Source organism: Myodes glareolus, chromosome 15 (assembly GCF_982192425.1).
Source record: "Myodes glareolus chromosome 15, mMyoGla1.1, whole genome shotgun sequence".
NCBI lineage: Eukaryota > Metazoa > Chordata > Mammalia > Rodentia > Cricetidae > Myodes > Myodes glareolus.
In genome coordinates, this window is record NC_142040.1 from 54,237,421 (window position 1) to 54,261,478 (window position 24,058).

Consider the following 24,058-nt stretch of genomic DNA (forward strand, 5'->3'; position numbering starts at 1 on the left):
ATTCAACACCTCTGGTTTCCTCGGCACTTGCACTAACATACACATAACCTGCACACATACATAGTATGGTATTTCAACACATGTACAGTGTGTGGTGATTATCAGGATAATATTCATTCCTACACTTCAAACACCATTCCTTTGTGTGCAGATATTCAGATACATCTCTGCTAGCTCTCTTAAAATTATCTGCCTCTCTTGAAATAACCATAGTTATTTTGCTGTTATATTAAACATTAGAAAATATTCCTCCTATACCTGAAATGCCACACTATATCCATAAATAACACTATTTTGCATACTAGAATATTATACAGTAGTGAGTCAAAAATAAAATATATGAACCAGCAAGATGGCTCAATGAGTAAAGATGCTTGCCACCAAGCTATAAACTTAAAAATACATTTTTAATTGTGTGTATGCATGTTTGTCTGTAAAATAAGAGTACTACTTTATGAATATCTTCTAAAACTTCCTGTATCTGGCACACAGCCTTCCATGTAGTGCACCCCCAAATTTAAATACACATACACACAAAAGATACATATGGTCAACTAAGTTTCAATTTTGTAGATTCTGTATAAAAGATCAGTCTGCCAGATGTGAAGCCCTCTGTTCCAATATTGATTTTAAAACATAATTTTATGAGAATCATGGTTTTAATTAATAATAATAAAAGTAGCTTTACTGGTTTTTTTAGTTTTTTATATATATATATATAATATATATATATATTTTCTCCTTAATTTATTTTCTAGTCATATTGCCCAGACTGGCCCAAGCTCCAGGGCTCAAATGTTATTCCTGTCTCAGTTTCTTAAGTAGATGAGACTCCATGCATATATCACCATAATTACCAGCTCTCTGTATTGATTTTAGACAGGTTATGTAGGTTCTTGGGGGGGCAGGGCTGGTTTGGGGGGGTTTGTTTTTGTTTTTTGTGGTAGTGGTTTGTTTTGGTTTTTTTGGTGTGTGTGTGTGTGTGTGTGTGTGTGTGTGTGTGTATGTGTATACATGGTTCCATATAGGTATTCACAGGTACACTTTTGCTACATGTGAAAGTCAGAGGAAAGCATTTAGGAGTGGTTCTCTCCCTCCCTGTCCTACAGGAATTGAACTCAGGTTATCAGACACGTCTAGCAAATACTTTTATCCTCAGAGCAATCTTGCTAGCCTTATTGTGGGAATTTTTTTTTTTTAACAGTGAAATTTAAACTATGGTTCTGTCTAAATTTGAAAACATATGGCTGGTGTTCTTTGATTATATTATTTGAAGTTAGTTTGGGGTCTTTTGTTTATTTTCGTTTGAATTTCTGTTTTGGTTTGTTAAATAGAGGCTAATATTAATGGGATGCCTAATAAAGTTCATTGAAGTATATAGAATTTTTCTTAAAGCCAGTCACACCAAGAATTCTCTATCGTAAAGTCATTACTGGTATATCTACCTTTTCCCTCTTTTGGGTATTTTCTTCTATCACATTTTCTTATCTTGAAATTTCATGAGCATCTTATAATCATAAAATTTATTGTTGTTAGCTTTGTCAGTTTTGAGATTCTTATGATTCTTGTTACTCATACATCTTGGCTTCATCTTCCAACTCATCTTTTCTTCTGTGTGTAGATGTGTTGCAGTGAGTAGGTCAGAAGTCATTTGATTATATTAATTAGATTAGCTTTTAAGACCAAAAAGTTAAACATTCATGCACATTCTCTTCACCTCCCTGTTCCCCATGCTCTCTCTTCCTGTGCTGAGGATTGAATTTATGTCCTTGTGCTGTCTGCTGCCCTGCAGTCGTTCCAGTCCTAGTTCTCTTCAGTTTTGTGCTGTTCTGCCATCTTGGTTTTCCTTCTCTTCTTGCCCACCTATTTATTACATTCTTTTAAGGAGCTTAAGGAGCTGACTTGGGGTATGGTGAATAGGCAGTGCAGCGGAGTTCAAGAAAATAAAAACCTTCAAACCCTTTACAAATTGTAAAGCCGGCACGTCACTGATCATCAGTGTTTATGGGACAATCAATCATTAGCATAAAATGTTTATTCAGTATAGATTCCCAACAGTGTAAATTGACCAACTGTGTACATTAAACCAGAAAATACCTTGCTGCTTTCATAAAAGTTTTAGAAGAAAGAACCCTGTTGGTTCTTAGTTTCGTGGTCTTGTAACTTGTTCTTTTACTAAGCTTTATTATCTTGCATCCCAAACTGGCTTGTTTCTTGCTCTACCATTTGTACAAACCATAAGTTGGTTACTGGAACTTAAAATCTTGGTGATATATATCTTTTTCTTTTTATCTGTTATTCTCTTAATTTTTCAAATCTTTAGTTTTGGTTGTGAGCCTAGCCTTTAAGGGCTGAGCCATCTCTCCATCCCTAAATCTTAACTTATGAAGTACTTTTGAATTTTTCCTACTTATGATTCTTCAATTCCATTGCTTTGTAAAATATGTTCAGAGGGGCAGTAGTTTCTGTACACACATTTGTCAAACACATTCCTTCCATGAGCATACAGTAAGCATCTTTTAAGTGAAGGACTAAATATTACACTTTTCTTACACCTTCATAACATCTGTGTCAAGTAAATATTTTAGTGATGGTGTAGAAGACTGGTAAGTTTTATGTTGGGGGAGATTTCCTGAGATAAGATATATACATATTGTAAATATGCACGTATAAGTCTACCTTTTGTCAGCATTTATTGAATTTAAACTTATAATTGACATTTAACTTGTCCTTATTATAATCATATAACATAATCTTTGTTTCGTTTTATTTGTAAGGTACATCTTATTCAGGTTATGAAGCAGCCGTATATTCAGCTGCGTCTTCCTACTACCAACAGCAGCAACAGCAACAGAAGCAAGCAGCAGCAGCAGCTGCTGCTGCAGCAGCAACAGCTGCCTGGACAGGGACCACCTTTACTAAAAAAACACCATTCCAAAATAAACAACTGAAACCAAAACAGCCTCCCAAACCACCCCAGATTCACTATTGTGATGTTTGTAAGATCAGCTGTGCTGGACCACAGGTACTTATATTGTGTATTTACCATGAGTCTCAGTGGTTATTTTTCATAGTTGAGTAGGGTTGATGTTCTAACTCCTGTGCCTACAAATCACATTCACATAACTGTGTATTCTACATTCAACGATTCACCCATAGATCAAAAATATGCATGTGGAAGACTGCATCAATGTAGAATGCCTGTACTTTTCCTTTTCATTATTTCCTAAACCATGCAATAAACCTTTACTCAGGATTTACAGCAAGTATTATAAATAATCTAGGGATCTTAATGTGTATACATAGTAAAATACATAGATTGTGTGCAAATAACTTTGCTGTTTCATTTAAAGAACTTGAGAATGCTTGGATTTGGTAAATAGTTTCCTACAAACACTGAGAGATGGCTGTATTTCACTAAACATTTCTTTAGAAATAGTATTGTAACACAAGGTGTGATAATCAAGAAAACTGTAAAAGTGATTGTAAATGTAAGAAAAATGAAGAAAACTAATCCCCTCACACCATCCTTTTAAGGAAGCCTCCTTTGCTTTTTTATATAAAACTAAAAGTTTTGTATTCAAATTAACCTATAAGTTTAAAGATTGTATTCCTGATGAGATTGTTTTGTATATGCTTTATAGATTGTAACATTTGTAACTTTGTCCATGAGGGGACTGGGAACTTGGAAGTTAGAAAGGTATAAGGAAGTTGAATTATGGTGCTGGGGATGTATCTCAGCTGGTAAAATACTGGCCTATGAACAGACCCATAGACTCAAATCCCCACAGCTTCATAAACCAAACATGGTAGTTGCTGCACACCTGTAATCCCAGTACTGAGAAGTAGATGCAAAAGAATGGAAGTTCATTGTCGTCCTTGACTGTATAGTCTGTATGAAGCCAGCCTGGGTTTAAAGGCCCTGTCTCCCTCTACTTGCTTAAAAATAAGATCAACCTATGAAGAATGTGAGTCCTTTATTTTTTTGTTTGTTTTTGTTATAATCCTGCCATCTATACCTTAAAAATCTGTGATTCAAGCATGGTCTGCTAATGAGTCATCCTTTCCTAAACCTTACTTGTTTTGACTATGACAGAGTCCAATTTTTTGTCAAGTATAGGGGGTACACACCTGTAATCCCAACAACTTCTAAAGCCGAAGTCGGAAGATTAAAAATTCAAGGCCAGCCTGGCCTGCATTGCAAAGTCTGTCTTCTTAAAAATAAGATGTTTTTATATAAAAATTTATGTAAGTGTAAAAATTATGTAAGCTAGAGGGATGGTTCCGTGGTTAAGAGCACTTGATCATACGGAGGACCTGGGCTGGGTTTCCAGCTCATGTGTTCTGGCTCACATAACTACTCATCCATAATTACAGTTCCAGGGGATATGATGGTTCTTGCTTCTGAGGATACCAGGCATAAATGATTTTTAGATTTTAAAAAATTTTACACCAGCAGCTTGTCATATATAGAAAGCATTTTGGGGAAGAGTAAATCAAATTTGACTCTTCATATTATTTCTCTTTTTCTAACTATATTCCACCAGTGTATGCTTTGTTTGGGGGTGGTAATTTTATTTTATTTTTGAAAGACATGGTCTTACTATGTACCACCCTCCCCCTAAATTCATTGTGTAGACCATACTATCCTGAGACTCACTGAGATCTACCTGCCTCTGCCTCCCAAGTGCTGGGATTAAAGGCGTGAGCCACTATGCTTGCCTTGTACTTTATAATTGAGCCACTATACTTGACTTATATATACTTTTTACTGGATTAGTTATGTTTTTAATATATAATTCTGGAATGTTTTTAATTTTTTGTGTTTTCTGAATTGCTAACCCCTAATTAGAGTATTAAAATGTATGTACTCATAGTATATGTTCTTATGCAATATATTTACCTATAGATTCTAATGAAGGTTACATGTCAAAATGCATTCAGAGTTTAAAAATTAAATTTTTTAAATATGCCTTTTATAAGCAATTTTTATTATGTAGTAGTGGTTTTTTTTCTCTCCTAATAACATAGGTACAGTTTCTCCTCATTTTAGTGCTTTTGTGGAATGTTTGCTATCCTTTTTCCTTTTTTTTTTTTTTTTTTGCCCAATGTTATACATAAGTATTAAAAGATACAAGTTCTTGAAACTACAAGCAGTTTATCTTATGTTTTAACTGTACATGAAAGTGCTTTGTAATTCAACCTATTGGGTAAGGAATAAGGAAATAGTTCAGTTAGCAAAGTATTGGCTTTTTAAACCTGCCGCTATAAGTTCGATCCCCAGAAGTCATGTGTAAAAGAAAAAAAATTGCCTGATGTGGCCTGAGCTTATACTATTGTTCAGAAAGCAGAAGTAGACAGATCATGACACTCCCTGGGTGGTCTCAGTGGTAAGCACCTCTTGTAAAACAGAGACCTAGGTTGTGCTTGCCCTGTGTTCTCCCTGAGAACACACTTACTCACTAACATGTATGCATCCTGTTCTCAGGAGGTTGGATTTGTAGTTCAATAGTAGAATGCATGTCTGGCTTACTTCAGTCTCTGAATTCAGTCCTTGGTACCCAAATAGCAAAGTATTTTTATTAAATAAACTGCAGAGAACCATGGATCATATGTACAGAATCTCTTACGTTCTTAAGTACTTTTAAAATAGCAATTCTTATCCCCTCTCCCCTTTTTTTTGGAGACAGTGTATTGTTACATAGCTCAGGACAGCCTTGAACTCAATGATCCTCTTCTTCGGTCTGCTCAGTACTTAGATTACAGGTTTGCACCACCACACATTTACCACAGTCTCTTTTTGTTGTTGCTTTGGGGATCTGTCTGGGCTTTTTTTGTTTGGGGTTTTTGGTTTTGGGGTTTTTTGGTTTGGTTTGTTTTTTGTTTGTTTTGTTTTTTTGAGACAGGGTCTCACCATGTAAATGTGCTGGCCTGGATCTCACCATCTAGAACAGACTGACCTCAAACTCAGTGCAGTTCTGTTCTGCCTCCTGAGTACTAAGATTAAAGGCAGTTTATAATCCCATTTTTAAATGAGTGTTAGAGATCTGAAAATTGAATAGAATGTTATAGAAAGAAAATTTGTACTTTTTGTTCAAAACAGACTTATAAAGAGCACTTAGAAGGACAGAAACATAAAAAAAAAGAAGCCGCATTGAAAGCCTCTCAAAATACCAGCAGCAGCAACAACTCAACTCGTGGGACACAAAATCAGCTACGTTGCGAGCTCTGTGATGTGTCTTGTACAGGAGCAGATGCATATGCTGCCCACATTCGTGGTGCTAAGCATCAGAAAGTAGGTGTTTTGGTCCCCCTCCCACTCACACACACAGCCTTATGTCTTACTCTACTTATTTCACTTTTTCAACAGGGATTTGGAAAAAGATGACTTCAATTTTTAAAACCTTTGAGTATATCATAAACCTTGCTTATATGTTAATATACATCAAGGTAACATCAAACAGTCGTTCCTTAAAAGAAACACTAGAGACCTTTACGTTGAATTAAACAACTTCACGATTTGAGACGAAAGCATTTGTCTTGCTTAACTACAGACTGATTTACTTATAGACAAATCCTTTCATCAGTAAACTACGGACCCATATCTGTTTCGCAGAGATTTTGTTAAAAAAAATGAGTTTTGTCTATAAAACCATAATTGAAAGAAAATTACAGTTTTGATTTTTATATTATAGTCTCACTCAGACAAATTTTTTTAAAAATGAACACATTTGAGTTTCCTGACAGGTGTGCTTTTTGTTTTGTAGGTGGTTAAATTACACACAAAACTTGGTAAACCTATTCCTTCAACGGAACCAAATGTTGTTAGCCAAGCTACTTCTTCAACAGCTGTATCTGCTTCAAAACCAACTGCCTCTCCAAGTATTGGCGCAAGCAATTGTACTCTGAATACGTCATCAATTGCAACTTCTTCAGTGAAAGGTCTTTCAACTCCAGGAAACTCGTCTCTTAATAGCACATCCAACACTAAAGTGTCAGCGGTATCTACCAATATGGCTGCCAAGAAAACATCTACACCCAAAATAAACTTTGTTGGCAAGTACTAAAGATTGATTCTTTGTGTCCCTTCTAACTCTGTCAGAGTGGTTTTTCTTTTCCATTGTGTTGCTGGGTATTGAACTCTGAGCCAGGCAAACATTGTAAACACTGAGCAGCCTCTGTTCTCTCTGCTTCTGTACTTCCTAAAAGTTCAGTCTGCTATCCTTTTCTGAAACCTATTGAAGGATTCACCAGGTACCTAACTACTTAAAGCCACACAGGAGGCTGAGGAACTTGATGCTAGTCTAAGTTTAGTTCTAGGAGGCCAACTTAAGATATGAGAAACACTGTTTCAAACACAGTTAAAAAAAAAAAAGAAGAGAAAGAAAGAAAGAAAGAAAGAAAGAAAGAAAGAAAGAAAGAAAGAAAGAAAGAAAGAAAGAAAGAAAGAAAAGAGAAAAGAAAAAAATCCCCTGCCAAATTTGGTGGTCAGTTTTCAATTTCATTGAAATTGACTACCTTAACTTAGACTTGACATAATCAACTGCTATACTGTAAAACATAAGATGCATCTTAGTTTCTAACATGTATGTCCACCCATTGTTTTTTTAATTTTTTTTATTTTGTACCTATATGTTTGTTAAATGAGATTATTTCTAAGATTATGGATCTGTGTCTTATCTCTGTGCAGCATATTCCTAGATGATTTTATGCATTCTAGTGAATGCAACTATAAGATCTGGGAAATTTAAAATCCTACCTGTATTTGAGAGTCATTTTGGTTGCTTGCTGGTTATCCAATAGATATTTCCTTCCCATTGTGTCCCATCACAAGAATACTACAAAATAGTCATGAAATTGACTTTTTTTTTTCTTTTAAAGGAAAAGCTTCACTAATATTTCTTCTTACTAACTGCATGCTGCTATTTCCCTATCTTCTGTGCAGTGTTTCTATGGTAGAAAGGCTTTCATTGTTAGGACTTGTTTTTTAGACATTTAATTTCTTCTTTAGAGCTCAATTTCTTTAATCTCTTCATCATAATCTCTGTGTTCTTGTTACTTTTTGAAAACATATCAAACTCTGTCATCTCTTTTAAAATCTTGATTGGCCTTTATATGTCATCTATTTATGACTCATATAAAAGCTTTCATAATTGACTTCTACCTTCTTACCTTCATGTCGCCTTTACCTGGGGGGAGTAGTTGATAACTAAATTACTTTCTTCAGTTTACTGCAGTCTTTAGGTCCATGTTTCTATCCTTTTATACATTCTGTGCTTCCTGGTTAGACAATATTCTCTGCTGTCTTCTTGGCTGTTTTATTCTCTTTATTCTTCTCTCACAGCTCATTTCACATGGTATGCCCTTGGGGAAGTCATTTCTTACTGGAATAATTAAAGACTTGGCTCTGTTCCACTTCATGCCTACAATACTTAATGCCTACTAGCTCAGGATATTCTCTTCCTTTAAATTGTGAACAGCTTAATCACAGTTACCTAATCCTATACTTTTCAATAAAATTTTACTGAAGTTGTTCTTTGACAGTTTCCAATATTTGTATAATTGTCTTATTTATAGGTAGTTCTTAAAATATATTTGAAAGCAGTTTAAGAGTAGATCATTGACAGTATGCTTTTCTCTTGAGTAAAATGTTAAATTTAATTGATTAAAACAAAATCAGTGATTTGTAGTTTTCCTTTTTCATTTTTGAAGTTATTCACACTTACAATTTAGAATAAAAACAAATCTTGGCGGGGAAGATCATGGTGGGTACAAGGTACTTACCAAGCCTGATGATGACTGCAGTTCAATCCCTGGTTTCCATGTGGTAGGAGAGAATTGACTCCTTCAGATTTTTCCTCTGATCTTCACATATGGTTATGGCCACATGGGCTGAACCTAGCATGCACAAAGTCCTGGGTTCAATCCCTGTCCCCACATAAAACCCACTATGGTAACGTATGCCTAAAATTCCAGCACTTGGGAGATAGAGACAGAGAACTGCCAGAATGTTGAGGCCAACGTCGCCTACATAGTTAATTGCAGATCTGGCTTATCCACAGTTTGAGAACCCCCTTCTCAGAGATATGCAAAGAAAAGACCAAGTAAGAAAAACCGTTATGGGGAGTAGGTAAATACTATTTCTTATTAATCGCGGCTTAGGCAACTCAACACAGGCATTTATCATATTTAATCCCTTTGTTTTCGGGTTCCTTTTGTTCAGTTTGGATGCTAAATGTTAGGAGAACCAAGATAGGGTGTGTGATATGGGTGTATGTTGTGAGATGGCTCATTAATGAGATTTTTTTTTTTTAAAAAGTGATTTAATATATAGTTTTTAAAAAATTCTATTCTGCATAAAGTTCAGCCAGCAGTAGTAAAGATAACTTTGTTTTCATCTTAACAGGTTTACACATTTATACAAAAATAAAATTACTGTAATATTTTGCTTTTCTAGGTGGTAATAAGTTGCAATCAACGGGAAATAAAACTGAAGACTTAAAAGGAACTGAATGTGTTAAAAGTACTCCTGCTGCTTCTGCTGTGCAGATTCCAGAAGTAAAGCAAGATGCAGTATCAGAACCAGTCACACCCGCATCCCTTGCTGCTTTGCAGAGTGATGTGCAACCCGTGGGACATGATTATGTAGAAGAGGTATTTGAGAAAACCATTGCTCTGAAATTGGGCAAAAGGAAAAAAAAAGTGTCACCCTGTTATAAGCACACTTTATGTGTAAAATCAAGCTGTAGCCAGTTGTAGTTTAGATTTCAGTTACTTACAAAATTAGGGTTGCTGATTTAATGGGTATTATTCATTTGGTTTCTCACTCATTAGAACACTTCCTGTTTTACAGGTAAGGCGAGTACAGTAATTAGAGGAGCAAAGGAAACTCATGGAGGCTTGAATAAATAGTTGCCGTTTAACAGAAAGATCATACAGTGGTGTAGTGTAACACTGCAGTTTGCTTTCACTCCTTTGGAAAGCATGTATAAGTTTCCAAGCTCTGGTGTATGTTTATAACATTAGGATGTTTACCCAATAAAGTTGTGACAATTAGGTAAATTGAGTGAGTGATAGGTAGTAATGTTTGGGTAACTGTTTATCTTTATTCTGTTTCTCTTTAAAAAGAGATTGCATAATAATATTGGCTGTTAATAAGGTATACAGCTAGGATATATAACTTAAAAGTAATTATAAATGACTAATTATATATATTATAAAGGTAAGATTTGATTACCTTTTAAAATGTGTTCTCAGGCACTTTTATTTTTAATGTTTTAGGTTATTTAAATCTAATCTTTAGACAGACAGTTTGATTCAAATCCAGCCTTAATAGTACAATTTCTGCTTAATAGTATTATCTCAGTCTGTTTTTCTCACTGCAGTTAAAAAAAATTGCATCTTGACCTTTTTGTATGCATCAAAGTCTTGAGCTTTGAGAAGTTTGTATAGCAAAATTGGCTTTTTTTTTAAAAAATCATCCTCATTTCCTAGAAGCAGGTAGTCAGTAACTAGTAAATTTAAGCTAAGTAATTTAAACATTTAGCTAAGTTTGGGAAGCATGGTTGACCCATACAGGATCACCTTAATATGGAGCCTTTAAACATTCAGTCGTGGATGGTGCAGGGCCTCATGGAGCTGTGCCACTCCTTGTAGATTTGTTGGCATTTGCTGACTGATTGATGGGAGGAAGTGAAGGGTCATTATCTTCAGTAGTGTTAAAACTGGCACATTGCTCACATGTGCCTGTGAGGGGAGACAGAGACTGGTAGATCTCTATGAGTTTAAGGTCATGCTAGTCCATATAGAAGAATTCCAGGTTAACCAAGGCTACATTAGTGAAACTCTGTCTTGATGGATGAAGGTTGGGTGAACATTAGATCAGTGTGTTGGTGCACACCAGTATTGGGAAGACAGGGGGATCAACAGTTTAAGGCCATTCTTAGCTTCTTGAGACTCCATCTTGAAAAACAATATAAATAAATTGAAAATACAGAAATGAAAAATTGTAGATGTTTTCGTTTGTTTTTACCCCACTTCAAATTCTGCTTGCTCCCAACATGATCAGAGATTCTATTTTTTCACACCAAGGTACGAAACGATGAGGGAAAAGTCATTCGCTTCCATTGTAAGTTATGTGAATGCAGCTTTAATGACCCCAATGCTAAAGAGATGCACTTAAAAGGGCGAAGACATCGACTTCAGTATAAAGTAAGGAAATATTACTGAGCTGTTGTCCTTTCAAGATTTTTGTTAACATATTTTTATTGCACGTGAGTATTTTGCTTGCATGTATATCATTGTGTCATGTGTTTGACTGTTCGCCCAAAGAGGGCAGAAGAAAAGGCATTTGATCTCCTGGAACTGGAGTTAGAGATGGAAATATTTTGTGCTGGGTATCAAACCAAGATCTTCTGGAAGAGCAGCCAGTGCTCTTAGCCTCTGAGCCAGTTGTCTTCTCCAGCTCTTACTTGTCCTTTTGTAAAACAACTAGACCTTCCATTCTGAAATTAGCGTATCCTAATGATACATTCAATTTGATAGAATCAGATATTTATTTTATTAGTTATACTTAAGTAATAATAGTAGCCCTGTTCTTCATATTTATTGTAATTGGCTAAATAAGAATCCAGCAAAATGAAAGTATTGCTTGGATCAAAAAGTTGTATAATAATAGTTTCGTATTGAGTCTACAGAGTACTTCACCTACCTTCTTTATGTTGGTAAAATTAATTTGTAGATAGTACTGGAAATTTTCTTCATTTATTTTTTACTAAAAATTCATCATAACCTACCTTCACATAGTAACATGCTAAAAGTTGCTAAAAAGTCAGGACTGGTAGAGTAGGTGTGTGGTTTTTCTTTTAAACCTGGGATGGGAATATGTCGTTCATGATAACTTGAACCCATGTACCCAGGCCATGTTCACTCACGTCTGGCTTCAACTAAATTAAGTAATAAATGAACATGCTAGCAGAGGGATTTATATAGAACATTAGTTTTGTGTGAAAAGATTTTTCTGATTCAACCTAATTGTACACTTCAGTAGGAAATTGTAACAGTATTCTGGCACCTAGCTGAGACAGATTATAAGTTCAAGGTCAGCCTGGGCTACATACACGTGATTCATTCTCTCTCTCTCTCTCTCTCTCTCTCTCTCTCACTCACTCACACACACACACACACACACACACACACACACACACAGAGAGCGAGGGGGACTGGGAATAGCTCAGTTGGTAGAGTGCTAAGTTGACACAGTTCTGAGTTGGATCCCCAGCACTAGATAAACTGGGTGTAGTAGTACATGGTTGTAATCTCAACATTTCACTTGGATAGAGGCAGATGAAAGAGTTCAGAAGTCCAAGGACAGTACCATTACAAATTTAGTTTGAAGGCAGCCCTTTCTCACAAATGAAAATAAGAAACCAATATATACTTTCGCTACATGAAATTTATAACTATAAACCTCTGATGAAAGACTGTGAAATTGTGTACTTTAAAATGGTTTTAAAGCAGGTAAGGAACTTGGCACATGTATAACCTGAATTTGATTCCTGGAATCAACATTGTAGGAGGAGAGAACTCATACAATATCCTCTGATCTCCACACGTGCGTTGTTACACATATGGATGCATATATGCACACAGACAATAAATACAAAAATAAATTGCATTTAGTGAATTTAGTTTTTTGAAGGGGTCTGCTCCTTTTTAAAAATGTTTTCTTGGAATTAACAGAAAAAAGTAAATCCAGATTTGCAAGTAGAAGTGAAGCCCAGTATTAGAGCAAGAAAGATTCAAGAAGAGAAAATGAGAAAGCAAATGCAGAAGGAGGAATATTGGCGGAGACGAGAAGAGGAGGAACGCTGGAGGATGGAAATGAGGTAGTGTTTTTAACTTTTAACTCTATGGCATTAAGTGGTTCTTCTGCCTTAAGGACAAAAAAAATACCCTATTCTGTGTATAATTTCCATATTCAGATTTATTTGATGTACTTTCACTGTTCACTAAGATCCAAATCAAGAAAGATAAACATTAGAATGCTTAGTATACTATACTTACATTTGATTGTTACCTTGGTATGAAGAATTTTGTGGTGGTTCACGTTTTCAGTCCCAGCAAAGGCATGTGATTTCAAGGCCAGTCAAAGTTCAAGACCAGTGTTGGGGTCCAGTGCCAGCCCAGACCATAAATTATTGTTTTGGGCCAGAGGGGAGGCATGGGAGTAAACACACAACTCAAATGGCTTTATCGGGAGAGAGATTCTCAGGGATTCCCTCATGAAATCCTGAGTTCACAACCTGAAAATTCCCCCTTTCATTCTCCAAACAGCTTTTATACGAAAACGTAAACTGAGGGGGAAATTTATTAGCATTCTGTTTCCTAGGTAATCAGGACAAAGGTCATGTCTGCAACTATGTCTGCTCTATCATGCAGCCTGGATTAACACCTCTTCCCTGGTGGTGGTTCATGCCTTTAATCCCAGCACATGGGAGGCAGAGGCAGGCGGGTCTCTGAGTTCCAGGCCAGCATGGTTTACAATAGCTAGTTTCAGGATAGGCTCCAAAGCTACAGAGAAGCCCTGTCTTGGAAAAAAAACAAAGAGGTTGTTTCCTGAACTGCACATGGACACCATGGCACATGCACACACATGTATATACACACACAATTTATTATCAGATAGGCTCCTTTGGTTATAGGTATTTATTTGGATTTAGCAATCATTACCTTAAATGATTAGAGTAAGCTGAGGTATCTGTTTTCTGTTCTGCTTTGTTCTTGAGGTATGAAGTCTTGTTCCTATCTTACTGTTGTCTCTTTCACTCCATTTACCTCTCAATTAAAAAATACCATGGAAAGTGGAGAAAAGGGGGAAGGAATAGTTAGTACTAACTTATTTTGGGTATTGTTTGTTTATCATTTTGTGTTTGTGTTCTTATATATGCCAATGTCAGGATGACTACAAGCATGAGTGCCCCTATGTGAGCAGAGGTCAAAGGGCATCTGTTCTCTTCTTTCATTTGGGTCCCAGGGATGGAACTCCCTGAGTCTTGTTGGCTTCATTGCTTTTTTAAAAATAGGTTTTTATGTTGTTATTGATGGAAGTTCTTAAGCTGATTATTTTTTGTTTTTAATGTATCATTTGTGCCCCAGACGTTATGAAGAGGACATGTACTGGAGAAGAGTGGAGGAGGAGCAGCACCATTGGGACGACCGCCGCCGAATGCCTGACGGAGGCTATCCGCATGGTCCTCCAGGCCCATTAGGGCTTTTGGGAGTCCGACCAGGCATGCCTCCCCAGCCACAGGGTCCCGCAGTAAGTGTCTGCTTTGCTTACATGGGTATGAGAATTTAAGCCTCTGTCAATATTAGAAGATGTTTTGTGAGCTGATTTTGAGTAATAAGGTCATCAGTTTTGTCTTTACTATAGCTAGTCATTCTCTTAAAGATTCTTAATTCTAATGTCTTTATGCATAAGAACTTAGTCATGTTTCCTTTGTACTCTTTATGTTCAATACTTTCTAAATTCTAGATGCAGAGCTGCCTTTTTTGGGTTCTTTTGGAAGCAGGGAGTTTCGAGACAAACTGTTCTGTAACTCACTCTAGATCATGCTAGTCTCGAAATCACAGAGATCAGCATGTCTCTGCCGCCAAATGTTGGAGTTAAAGGCAGATGCCGCCGCCACCACCCAGCCACAAAATTTTTGTTAAATATTTTGTATTTGACTTTCCTGCCTTTATTTTTCTTAGATTGGAAGGAATTTCTAATATTAGAGGTAACTCATTTGCCATTACAGTGTTTGAGCAAAGTTATTACTACTACCGAAAGCAAAGTGAGTTTCAGATCACTGAAAAGCATTTACAAGGAGAGAGATTAGGTCAGTAGTAGAGAATTTTGTATTCTATTTCCCAAGTTTGAGTATAGCACTACAAAATTTAAGAAGCCTTTTCATAGCCTTGGTGTGTATGTGTGTATGTGTGTGTACCAGACATACAAATATATATACACACATATTTGTATCTATATATAACAATTTCGCTTGTTTGGGACAGAGATGCTTGCATTTTCATTTTATTGAAAAGGAAAATAGGGGTCTGGAGAGATAGCTCAGAGTTTTAGCACATTGGCTGCTCTTCCAGAGGTCCTGAGTGCAATTCTCACCAACCACATGGTGACTCACAACCATCTGTAATGACATATGGTGTCTTCTTCTGGCTTGTAGACAGAACACTATATATATAATAAATCTTTTTTTTTTTTTAAGAAAATGGGAGAAGAAAAATAGATTTTTAAGTGGACATTTTGTTTACATTTCTTATTGTAAAGCTTAGTATCTGAATTGAAAAATTAGAAATTCTTTTATTCAGAAAAGTAATCTTTTCTCTCTGTAGCCCTTACGTCGCCCTGACTCATCTGATGATCGTTATGTAATGACAAAGCATGCAACCATTTATCCAACTGAAGAAGAGTTACAAGCAGTTCAGAAAATTGTTTCTATCACTGAACGTGCTTTAAAACTTGTGTCAGACAGTTTGTCTGAACACGAGAAGAACAAGAACAAAGAGGGAGATGATAAAAAAGAGGGAGGTAAAGACAGGTGAGTTTACAAATTACTTATTTCCTTTACTTGGGCATTTTGTATTTTTTATAAAGATAAATAAGATTGATAAGTGGCGTCAAGATGGCTTAATATGTTTGCTGCTCTAGTTGTAGAGTAGCTGTGTTCCATTACTGGTACTCACATCAGGCAGCTCACAACCAATAGTAACTTCAGCTCCAGATCTGATGGCAGACATTTACATATACATGCATATACGTAAAAATTGGAGATAGGGAAACTGAGTTTCTGGTGTTAGTCCACACATAATTAACTATATTTGTATTTTAGCTACAAGGCTTAATATACATTTCTACCACCACCATGCTTTTTGTTGATTTTTTTAAAATTTATTAAATGTTTATTACAAAAACATAGTAAATCTGTTTCAAAGTAGCCCTTGTAACTTTTCAGTTATATTAAGCTTCTCTTTTCTGGGTTTTTTTTTTGTGTGTGTGTGTTGCATCTAGTCTCCACTTTGTCTATATTTTAGTACCTTTTAAAAACATTGATCAAAAACATAAGTTAGCAAAGCTTTAACATCCTTTTATATTTGTGATTTTTCTAATTTTTCTTTTTCCCATTTGGGAATATTTTTTTTATTAATGTTTCTCTTACAGTTCTGACTTGAAAATTAAAACACAAGGGGCTTTGGGTTTGGGTCCGCACTTAAAACCTAGAACATAGAAAATAGAAGCAAGAGAATTATAAGTTTGAAACCAGTCTGTGCTATTCTTTTAGGATTCTGTAAGGTAGACAGTATTTGTTTTAGTTGTCTCTTTGCCAACTTAGACCTTGATACAGTTTTTGATTTTTAAAAATATTTTTATTTGTATCTGTATGAGTATATGTATATATGTGCATGTGGAAACCAGAAGAAGGTATCTAGTTCCGTGGAACTAAAGATTCAGGTTTTGCCAAATACAGCTTGCTCTGTGGGTATTGGGATTTGCACTCTGTTCCTCACGGACGATCACTCTTAATCACTGAGCCATCTATTAATGTTGTTTTATTTTTAGTGTATGTTGTTTATCTAAATGATAAATGATAGTTTAAAATAGTTTATATTTTCCTGTATGTTTGAAGAAAATTTCACTAGTGCAAAGGTCACCTAGTTTAATATTATACTTGAAGGAAATTATAGTTCTAGTTGAGAAATATATTTTAATGTAAGTTGATTTTGCTACAGAGCTCTGAAAGGGGTGTTGCGAGTGGGAGTATTGGCAAAAGGATTACTTCTCCGAGGAGATAGAAATGTCAACCTTGTTTTGCTGTGCTCAGAAAAACCTTCAAAGACATTATTAAGTCGTATTGCAGAAAACCTACCCAAACAGCTTGCTGTAAGTATCATGGAAATGTTAAATTTACCCTTTGTCCAGATCAGAAGTTTTTGGCAGGGCTGTGCTTCAATTTAAACCTCACAACCAACCTTTTAATTTTTGTCTTGGCTTTCATAATGAAGAGATTGGCTACTTTTTTCCTTTCCCTTATTTGTGCAAACTGATGAAATGTTTTCTTCATCTTTTAGGGGTTTTGCAGTGCTTGTAATTTGGCTAGATGCCGTCTTGCTAATTTATTTTAAATGGAAAAATTCAGCATATGCCCAGTTTTTCCAAAATTGGACTGCTGAGAAGACATAGCAAAGAATATATTTTTTTCCATTTTATTTAGTGTGTGTGTACACATCATGGTGTCTGTGTGGATAATGGTCAGAGGACACAATGTATACTTCAGTTCTCTCCTCCGACTGTGTGGGTTCCAGGAATTCAAGTCAGATCATCAGCCTTGGCAGCAAGTGCCTTTTAAAACCCATTGATTATCTTGACTGACCTGATTTTTTAAAACAAAATTAAAATTAGAAAAAATAAATAGTAAAGAAATTAAAAGCTTATATATAGCAAGTTCTACTTATTTACTTTTTGGAATTTATGAATCTCTTAGTTGAATGCATGCTTTTGATATAATAAGAATGTATCTTACTTGAATTTGTCTGGTTTTATTATTAATACAGTAGTTGCTCTGTACTGTTGCAGAGATGTCTGGACATCCCCTGAAGCCCCCAGGATGACTGAAACCTCAGACAGTATATATATGTCGTGTTTTTTTCTACTTTTCCTGGGATAAAGTGCAAATTAATTACACAAATACTTATAATTAAATATAGTAGACTAATGACAAATTCTCTACTATATATCTTAGTAGCAACAGCCTCAGCATGTCCCTATCCCTGCCGCTAGGGGAGTATTGTCTATAAACTCAAGACACACATGTTAAATGTGTGCTATACGACCAAGCAGCATTCACCAGCTCATCATTCCTCAACGCGAGAAATTTGACATTTTTACTAAAGTTGTACTAAAGTTGTAGTTGAATGCCAGTGTCACTCACATGCTGTATCATGACAGCTGATTGAGTAAGGAAATAATGAACAGGTAGTGATTGGAAAAGGGATGATTCACAAAGCAGGTCAGTTGAACAATACAGCTTTAGATTTAATCATGGTATTCCAATCAGCATACAGTTCAAGATGTATGAATTGCTTATTTATGTGACTTCCCATTTAATATTTTCTAATGGTAATTGAACAGATAAGTATATGCAACCATAGATAAAGGGGTGATTACCGTATCTTCAGTTTTCTAAATATTTATAATGGTAGGAAATACTTTGTCTTGGCAGCAAGATAGTTGAGAAGGTAAAAGTACTTTTAACCCTGGAAACAGAACCCACATAACACATAACATAACAGTGGAGGTGAGGACCACTCCACAGAGTGACTGTCCTCAGACCTCTGTGCACATGCACACAAGCACAAGTGATAGAGCAGCCTCTTTTTGGTTTTCTAAAAACAAAACTTTTTCTAAAGATGAGATTTCAGAAGTTGAATATGCTGTAATCCAACACATGGGGAGTGGGAGGCAGGAAGACCATCGGGTCAGGGTTGTAGTTGACTACCTATAGAGTTTGAGCCCAACCTGGGCTGCATGAGGCCTTGTCTCTAAAAGTAAGCATGACCACGGTTTAAGTAATGTTTTCTTGAGTCATTTGTAATCAGTCTTCTAAAACATTACAATCTTACTAGACATTTTAAATTTAGGGATTGAGATTTTCCTGGATTTTACAGTACTAATTCAGAATTGTACTTGACCAGAGTAGAGCAATAGAAAACAAAAGAACAATGAAATGTCCTGTTGAATTTAAGGCATATTGAACGTAGCATTGGCACCTAGTGTTTTGCTTTGGTTTGGTTTCTTTCATATTAGCATTGTTTCCAGAATTAAAATGAATCTTTCCAAATATTAGGAGCCAGTAGAATTAGCATTGAATTTCTTCTCACATCTGTTTTGGTATGAGTGGGTCAGTGATATAGGGCATGCAGTGGCCGGTAAGCTTTATGAAGGGAAAAAAACAAAACATAAAAATTTTAAGTGATAGCTTGATATGCTAATAGGCACTTATTTATACTTCAAAGAAAGAAAAAGACTTTTTTTATTTTTTTAAATTAGCCATCCATATAGCTCAGTGGCTAAAATGTTTGCCTCCAGAGCCTCATGTCTGGAGTCTGATTCCCAGAAGCTATGGAAAGAAAAGAGACAATTTCCTAACATTGTCTTCCGACTCATTCGTGTCGTGGTATGTGTATGCCATATGCACTCACATCACGCACATGCAAACACAGTATAGAACAAAGTGGTGTTTTAGGGAGGGTCTGTTGAGATGTCTTAGTAGTTAAGAGTATTGTTCTTGCAGAGGACCTGAGTTTGAGTCCCAGTATCCTTTGTCTGCTTAAAACCAGCCAGAACTCCAGTTCCAGGGAATCCGACACCCTCTCTAACCTCACAAGCACCAGGCATGCATGTGGTGAAGATAATATGCAAGCAAAACACTCATGCACATAAAATCTTTTTTTAAAAAAGGAAGTGCTGGATGGTGGCAGCACATGCCTTTAATCCCAGCACTTGGAAGTCTGAGGCAGGTGGATCTCTGAGTTCAAAGCAATCCTGACCTGTGAAGCGAGTTTCAGGACAGCCAGAGGGAGAAACCCTGCCTGAATAAACAAAAATTAAAAAAAAAAAATAAAAGCAATTCAAAAGTGCTAAATAATTAACAGTTAATGAAAAACAAACTACTTTGCAGATCATTTGCTCTTAACTGTGTGCATAAACAAGTAAAATAAAGCAAATTAATCATTGTCACTAACATTTATATAGTATTGTTAAGTACTTAAAAAGTTAATCTAGGGGGCTGGTGAGGTTGCTCAGAGTTGCTGTCAAGTCTGATGGCTGAGTTCACACTCTCCAGGACCAATGGGTGGAAAGAACTACTGCAAGTCGTCCTCTGGCTCCACTCATGCACAGTGGTGCATGTAAACATGTGTGTGCACACAATAATAAATTGAGCTGTCTTTTTTTGTTGGTGGTGGTTTTTTAGTTTTGGTTTTTAAGTTAATTCTCCAGCAACCTTGTGTCAAGTATGGTATCACAAGTAAAAAGTAATGTACAATTTGAGCCTGAATAGTAATGTATAAAAATTTCATGTTTCTGTCTTGTTCTCAGTGGTGGGGGGTGGGCGGGTACTGGGGTTCAAACCCAGAGCCTTTCACACACCAAGTGGTTTATCAACTGAGATATATTTGCTCCACCTGTAATGTCTATATAGAAACTTAATTTGTTCATATAAACTGGAAGTAAATTCACGTCTACCAAATTACAATAGATTTGTTACTGCTGCTTCTAGGTAAGCAATAAATTAACAAGTTGCAGAGAATGAATTATGGAGATGGTTGTTGAATCAGGCTCCTTGAAGTGTCATACATATTTTACTTCCCTTGAAAGTCTGTAAATATATGAGATAAATGATGGCAGCAGCTTTTTCTTTTAATTCATGGATTAAAAAAGACATGCATACACATGTACAAATAACTCCTATTAAAGTAATGGGATGATTGATTAAGAACACCCACATGTTGATTCACAGCCATCTGTGACAAAGTTCCAAAGGATCAGAACCTCTTCTTTACTCTGTGGGCACCAGACATGCACATGGTACACAGACATATATGCAGGCAGGCAAAATGCCAAATACATAAATATTAATCAATAGAAAAGTTTGAAAATAGTGGGAAATATTACTTCCACAAAGAATTCTGAAAATAAGGAAAGGCAAGAAATTAATAATGGTATGGGTAATCAGTCTGTCGTGTTTCTTTAGAGGGAATAGAATCCAATATTTGTAGAAAGGTTAATGTAATAAAAGCCACAATAAAGCTATATTTGTTTTAATGCAAAAGATTCGACTGATTTCTTATCATCTTTATTACATAGGTTATAAGTCCTGAGAAGTATGACATAAAATGTGCTGTATCTGAAGCAGCAATAATTTTGAACTCGTGTGTGGAGCCCAAAATGCAAGTTACTATCACCTTGACATCTCCAATTATTCGAGAAGAGAACATGAGGGAAGGAGGTTGGAAAGCCAATTAAACGTTCTACTTTTGTATTAACTTTTTGTTTTCCATTTACCTATCCTTTGATGGCATTAAGCCCTAGAAGGCAACATGCTGGCATTACATATGAATTTGGTAGATTTAACTTACTCAGCAATTAGTTTTGCTTTAGATCATTTCTAACAAAGTGAGTGCTCTTCTTAGTGATGTGCTATTATAGAAAACATCCTGTGATTGGTTTTCTTGATATATTTTTTCTTTCTTTTGCAAACCTCAGATTTCTGGAAAAAAGAACTTCAAAAAATTGTTTATTGCATAGTCAATACATAGAAAAAAAGTTTAAATGCTTGTTAATCACTTGGGGCCACAATTTAACTTTTGCTAAGACAGTCTTGGTCTTGCCTTGTCTTGATTAATAAAGTTTCACAAATTGGCAAACTATCTACAACACTTCCTTACAATTGTTTTATATATATAGTGATGGATCTGGCCTGTCCTGAAGTAAATATTTCTAGTTCTCTGAGGTTGCTCAGTTTTGCGTACTTTATAAATGCAGAACATGCTGATGCACACAGATTTGGGCACTTGACCTACGTATCATCCTAGAGCTCTTAACAAATGATGTGAATAAGTGAGTTACAGTATAGTTCAGGGTCTTGTTTTGTTTTGTTTTTGTTTTTGTTTTTTAACTGAATTTGCATTTGTAGAACATGAAACTCTTAATGGTGCCAGCAATGTTGCTTTAGGGACTGTTCTGTAACATTTTCAAAGCTTCCAAAGCTTTTAAGCCAAAAGCATGATCAGTGTCTGCAGTAATGTTGGTTCTCTTGTTTTATGGGTCAGATAAAATTTACTTTGTTTCCTTTCATGTTGTTTTTATCCATCTTAAGTTGTTGGAAATGGAATTAAATTTTACAGTGTCTGTTTTTAGTACAGGTTGAGGAGAAAAAGTATTAATAAGGCAAAATGATTATTTTTAAGAAGCTGGGCTTTTCATAGCCCAAGAAAAGAATATTTTAGTCAAATTTTTATTCAGAGGAATGTCTGATTTTGTATATTTTATATCTATACTATATTAGTATTTTTAAATATTGTTCCTTAGGCTTTGCATCCTAAAAAATATGTAAACTTTATGTAAAGGATCATTGCTGTGAGCATGAATTCCCCTCTAAGGTCTAGCTCTCTGTGTTGTTGAAGAAAATAGTTCTTGAGACAATTTGGCCAAGTTGTATGTAGCATATGATCCTTTACTTAGGTTTTTAAAAATCTCATATGATGTTTTATAAAATAATGTTGCTATATTTAATGTAAAATTATGCTTATGTAACCATTTAACTTTATTTCAGAATGTTTCTGTGTATTAAGCCTCAGTTCATTATCAAGCCATTTTATAAGTTAATAGAGTCTTACTGTAGTAAATCCTTTAACATGCCTTCTAAAGGAAACAAAATTATATTTTTGTCTGACCCAGACTGAGATAGAATTACTGTTCTGAATTTTACAAATATGATCATGAGGAAAATGATCAGCCTGAAATTGAAAGATTTTGCTTCAAGGCACTGAGCTGGAAAGTTGGATATACAAAAGTGTAGAAACATTGTTAAGAGTGTTTTTTGCTGCAGATGACTGCAGTAAACCCATGTTTTTAGCTTTGTCATGAAGATTGCTTCTTTCTAGCTGCAGACTATCGGTATGTATTCTCTCTCACTGCAGCTCCCGGTGCTCTGTGTCTTCAAATCATTTAAAGCCTTTAGCTTGCTTTGGGGAGTTAGTACAGGGTGTAAGGAAGGCTTTGCCGGAAGAACATTGTAAATCATGACATTCAACTATTATATTTCCACATAGTGTAATAGCCTCTTTAATATGTAGTGGTCCTGTTTGATATGAAAAATCATTTAATAAAAGAAATAACTAAATTGTCGAAATAACTGTTAAACACATGACAGATGTCTTTTCTGGTATTGTGTTTGACAGTTAACATGCAGTAAACATTTGATTGATTTTAAGCTTGAAATGTTCAGAATGCTCTAACCATTGCTACAGAATTTTTTTCTGCAGCAAATCAAGTATTGTGTGTGTTTTTTTCTACCTGTAGCTTGTCAGGCCCGGTCCAAAGCCTTCTAGCAGAAGGGATTGATTCCTGTCAGGGGTTGCTGCCAAGACATCGGAAGGATTTTTGACCAAGGTTTTCAAAAGCTCAGTGTCACATCTGCCATTTGATGAAGGGGGATTTTGGATGCAGAGTCTGGCATTTTTTTTGTCCTTTGTGTGGCTATTTTGTTTGTCTTTTGTCTCTTCTAGAATTGAGCAGTGTTCACACTAGTTTTTAAATAGTTGGGTGAATTATATTTTACATAACAAATGTTAATTGAAATTAATATAGTCCCATTAACTTTTAATCATAAAGTAGTGTGGACACAGCATGTCTTCTAATTGGTGATTAACCCCTTAAAATTTGTGAAATACATTCATGTAGGAAAAGAATTTGTATTTTTTTTAATAAATTAACAGGTTTTTATTTTGTTTCATTGACTGTTAGGGAACAAATACAATTTTAGCACAATATATCTAAGGGGTTAATCTACTTAAAATATAAAAATGGGTACAAAAATCCACACTCTAAATTTAACAAAAATTTCCTACTTAATGCCTCTTATTTGTTTTTAACTTGTAATAAGTGTTCTGGCATCACTGAATTTCTATTGTAGGTTACAATTTTGTACAAAAAGTTATTGGAAGAATTATGTAAGGTTCTGAAATACAGTAGATTTAGAAACTTTACATTGATCATAGTCGTCTGTTTACATTCTGGCTTTCACATACTGTAAATAGAGCAGTAGACAGAGGTCTTTCCGCCTAGTCTTCATGTTATGGAGAGTAGAAGTGGTTGAAGTGAATTTTTTTCTTTTTCAGGGTAGTTATCTATCCCTTCTTTGTCCTTTTTCCTTATCTCATTTTTTAGAGAACTTTCATGTTTCATCTATTTATAAGAATGACAACTTACCTCCTA

General features: G+C 35.4%; 1 protein-coding gene across 6 annotated transcripts in view; it reads left to right on the forward strand.

Moving 5' to 3' along the window:
- Positions 1-24,058, forward strand: part of Zfr (zinc finger RNA binding protein) — a 61,772-nt gene that overhangs the window by 24,443 nt on the left and 13,271 nt on the right. For 3 of the 6 annotated variants that reach the window (XM_085676620.2, XM_085676621.2, XM_085676624.2), the window contains 10 exons: positions 2,778-3,025; positions 6,104-6,295; positions 6,768-7,056; positions 9,458-9,654; positions 11,092-11,211; positions 12,742-12,887; positions 14,158-14,320; positions 15,397-15,602; positions 16,792-16,942; positions 20,927-21,068. In XM_085676620.2, the coding sequence (XP_085532746.2) occupies positions 2,778-3,025; positions 6,104-6,295; positions 6,768-7,056; positions 9,458-9,654; positions 11,092-11,211; positions 12,742-12,887; positions 14,158-14,320; positions 15,397-15,602; positions 16,792-16,942; positions 20,927-21,068 (1,854 nt within the window). The remainder of the gene's footprint in view (positions 1-2,777; positions 3,026-6,103; positions 6,296-6,767; positions 7,057-9,457; positions 9,655-11,091; positions 11,212-12,741; positions 12,888-14,157; positions 14,321-15,396; positions 15,603-16,791; positions 16,943-20,926; positions 21,069-24,058) is intronic. The other 3 variants (XM_085676622.2, XM_085676623.2, XM_085676625.2) reach the window with 2 other exon arrangements.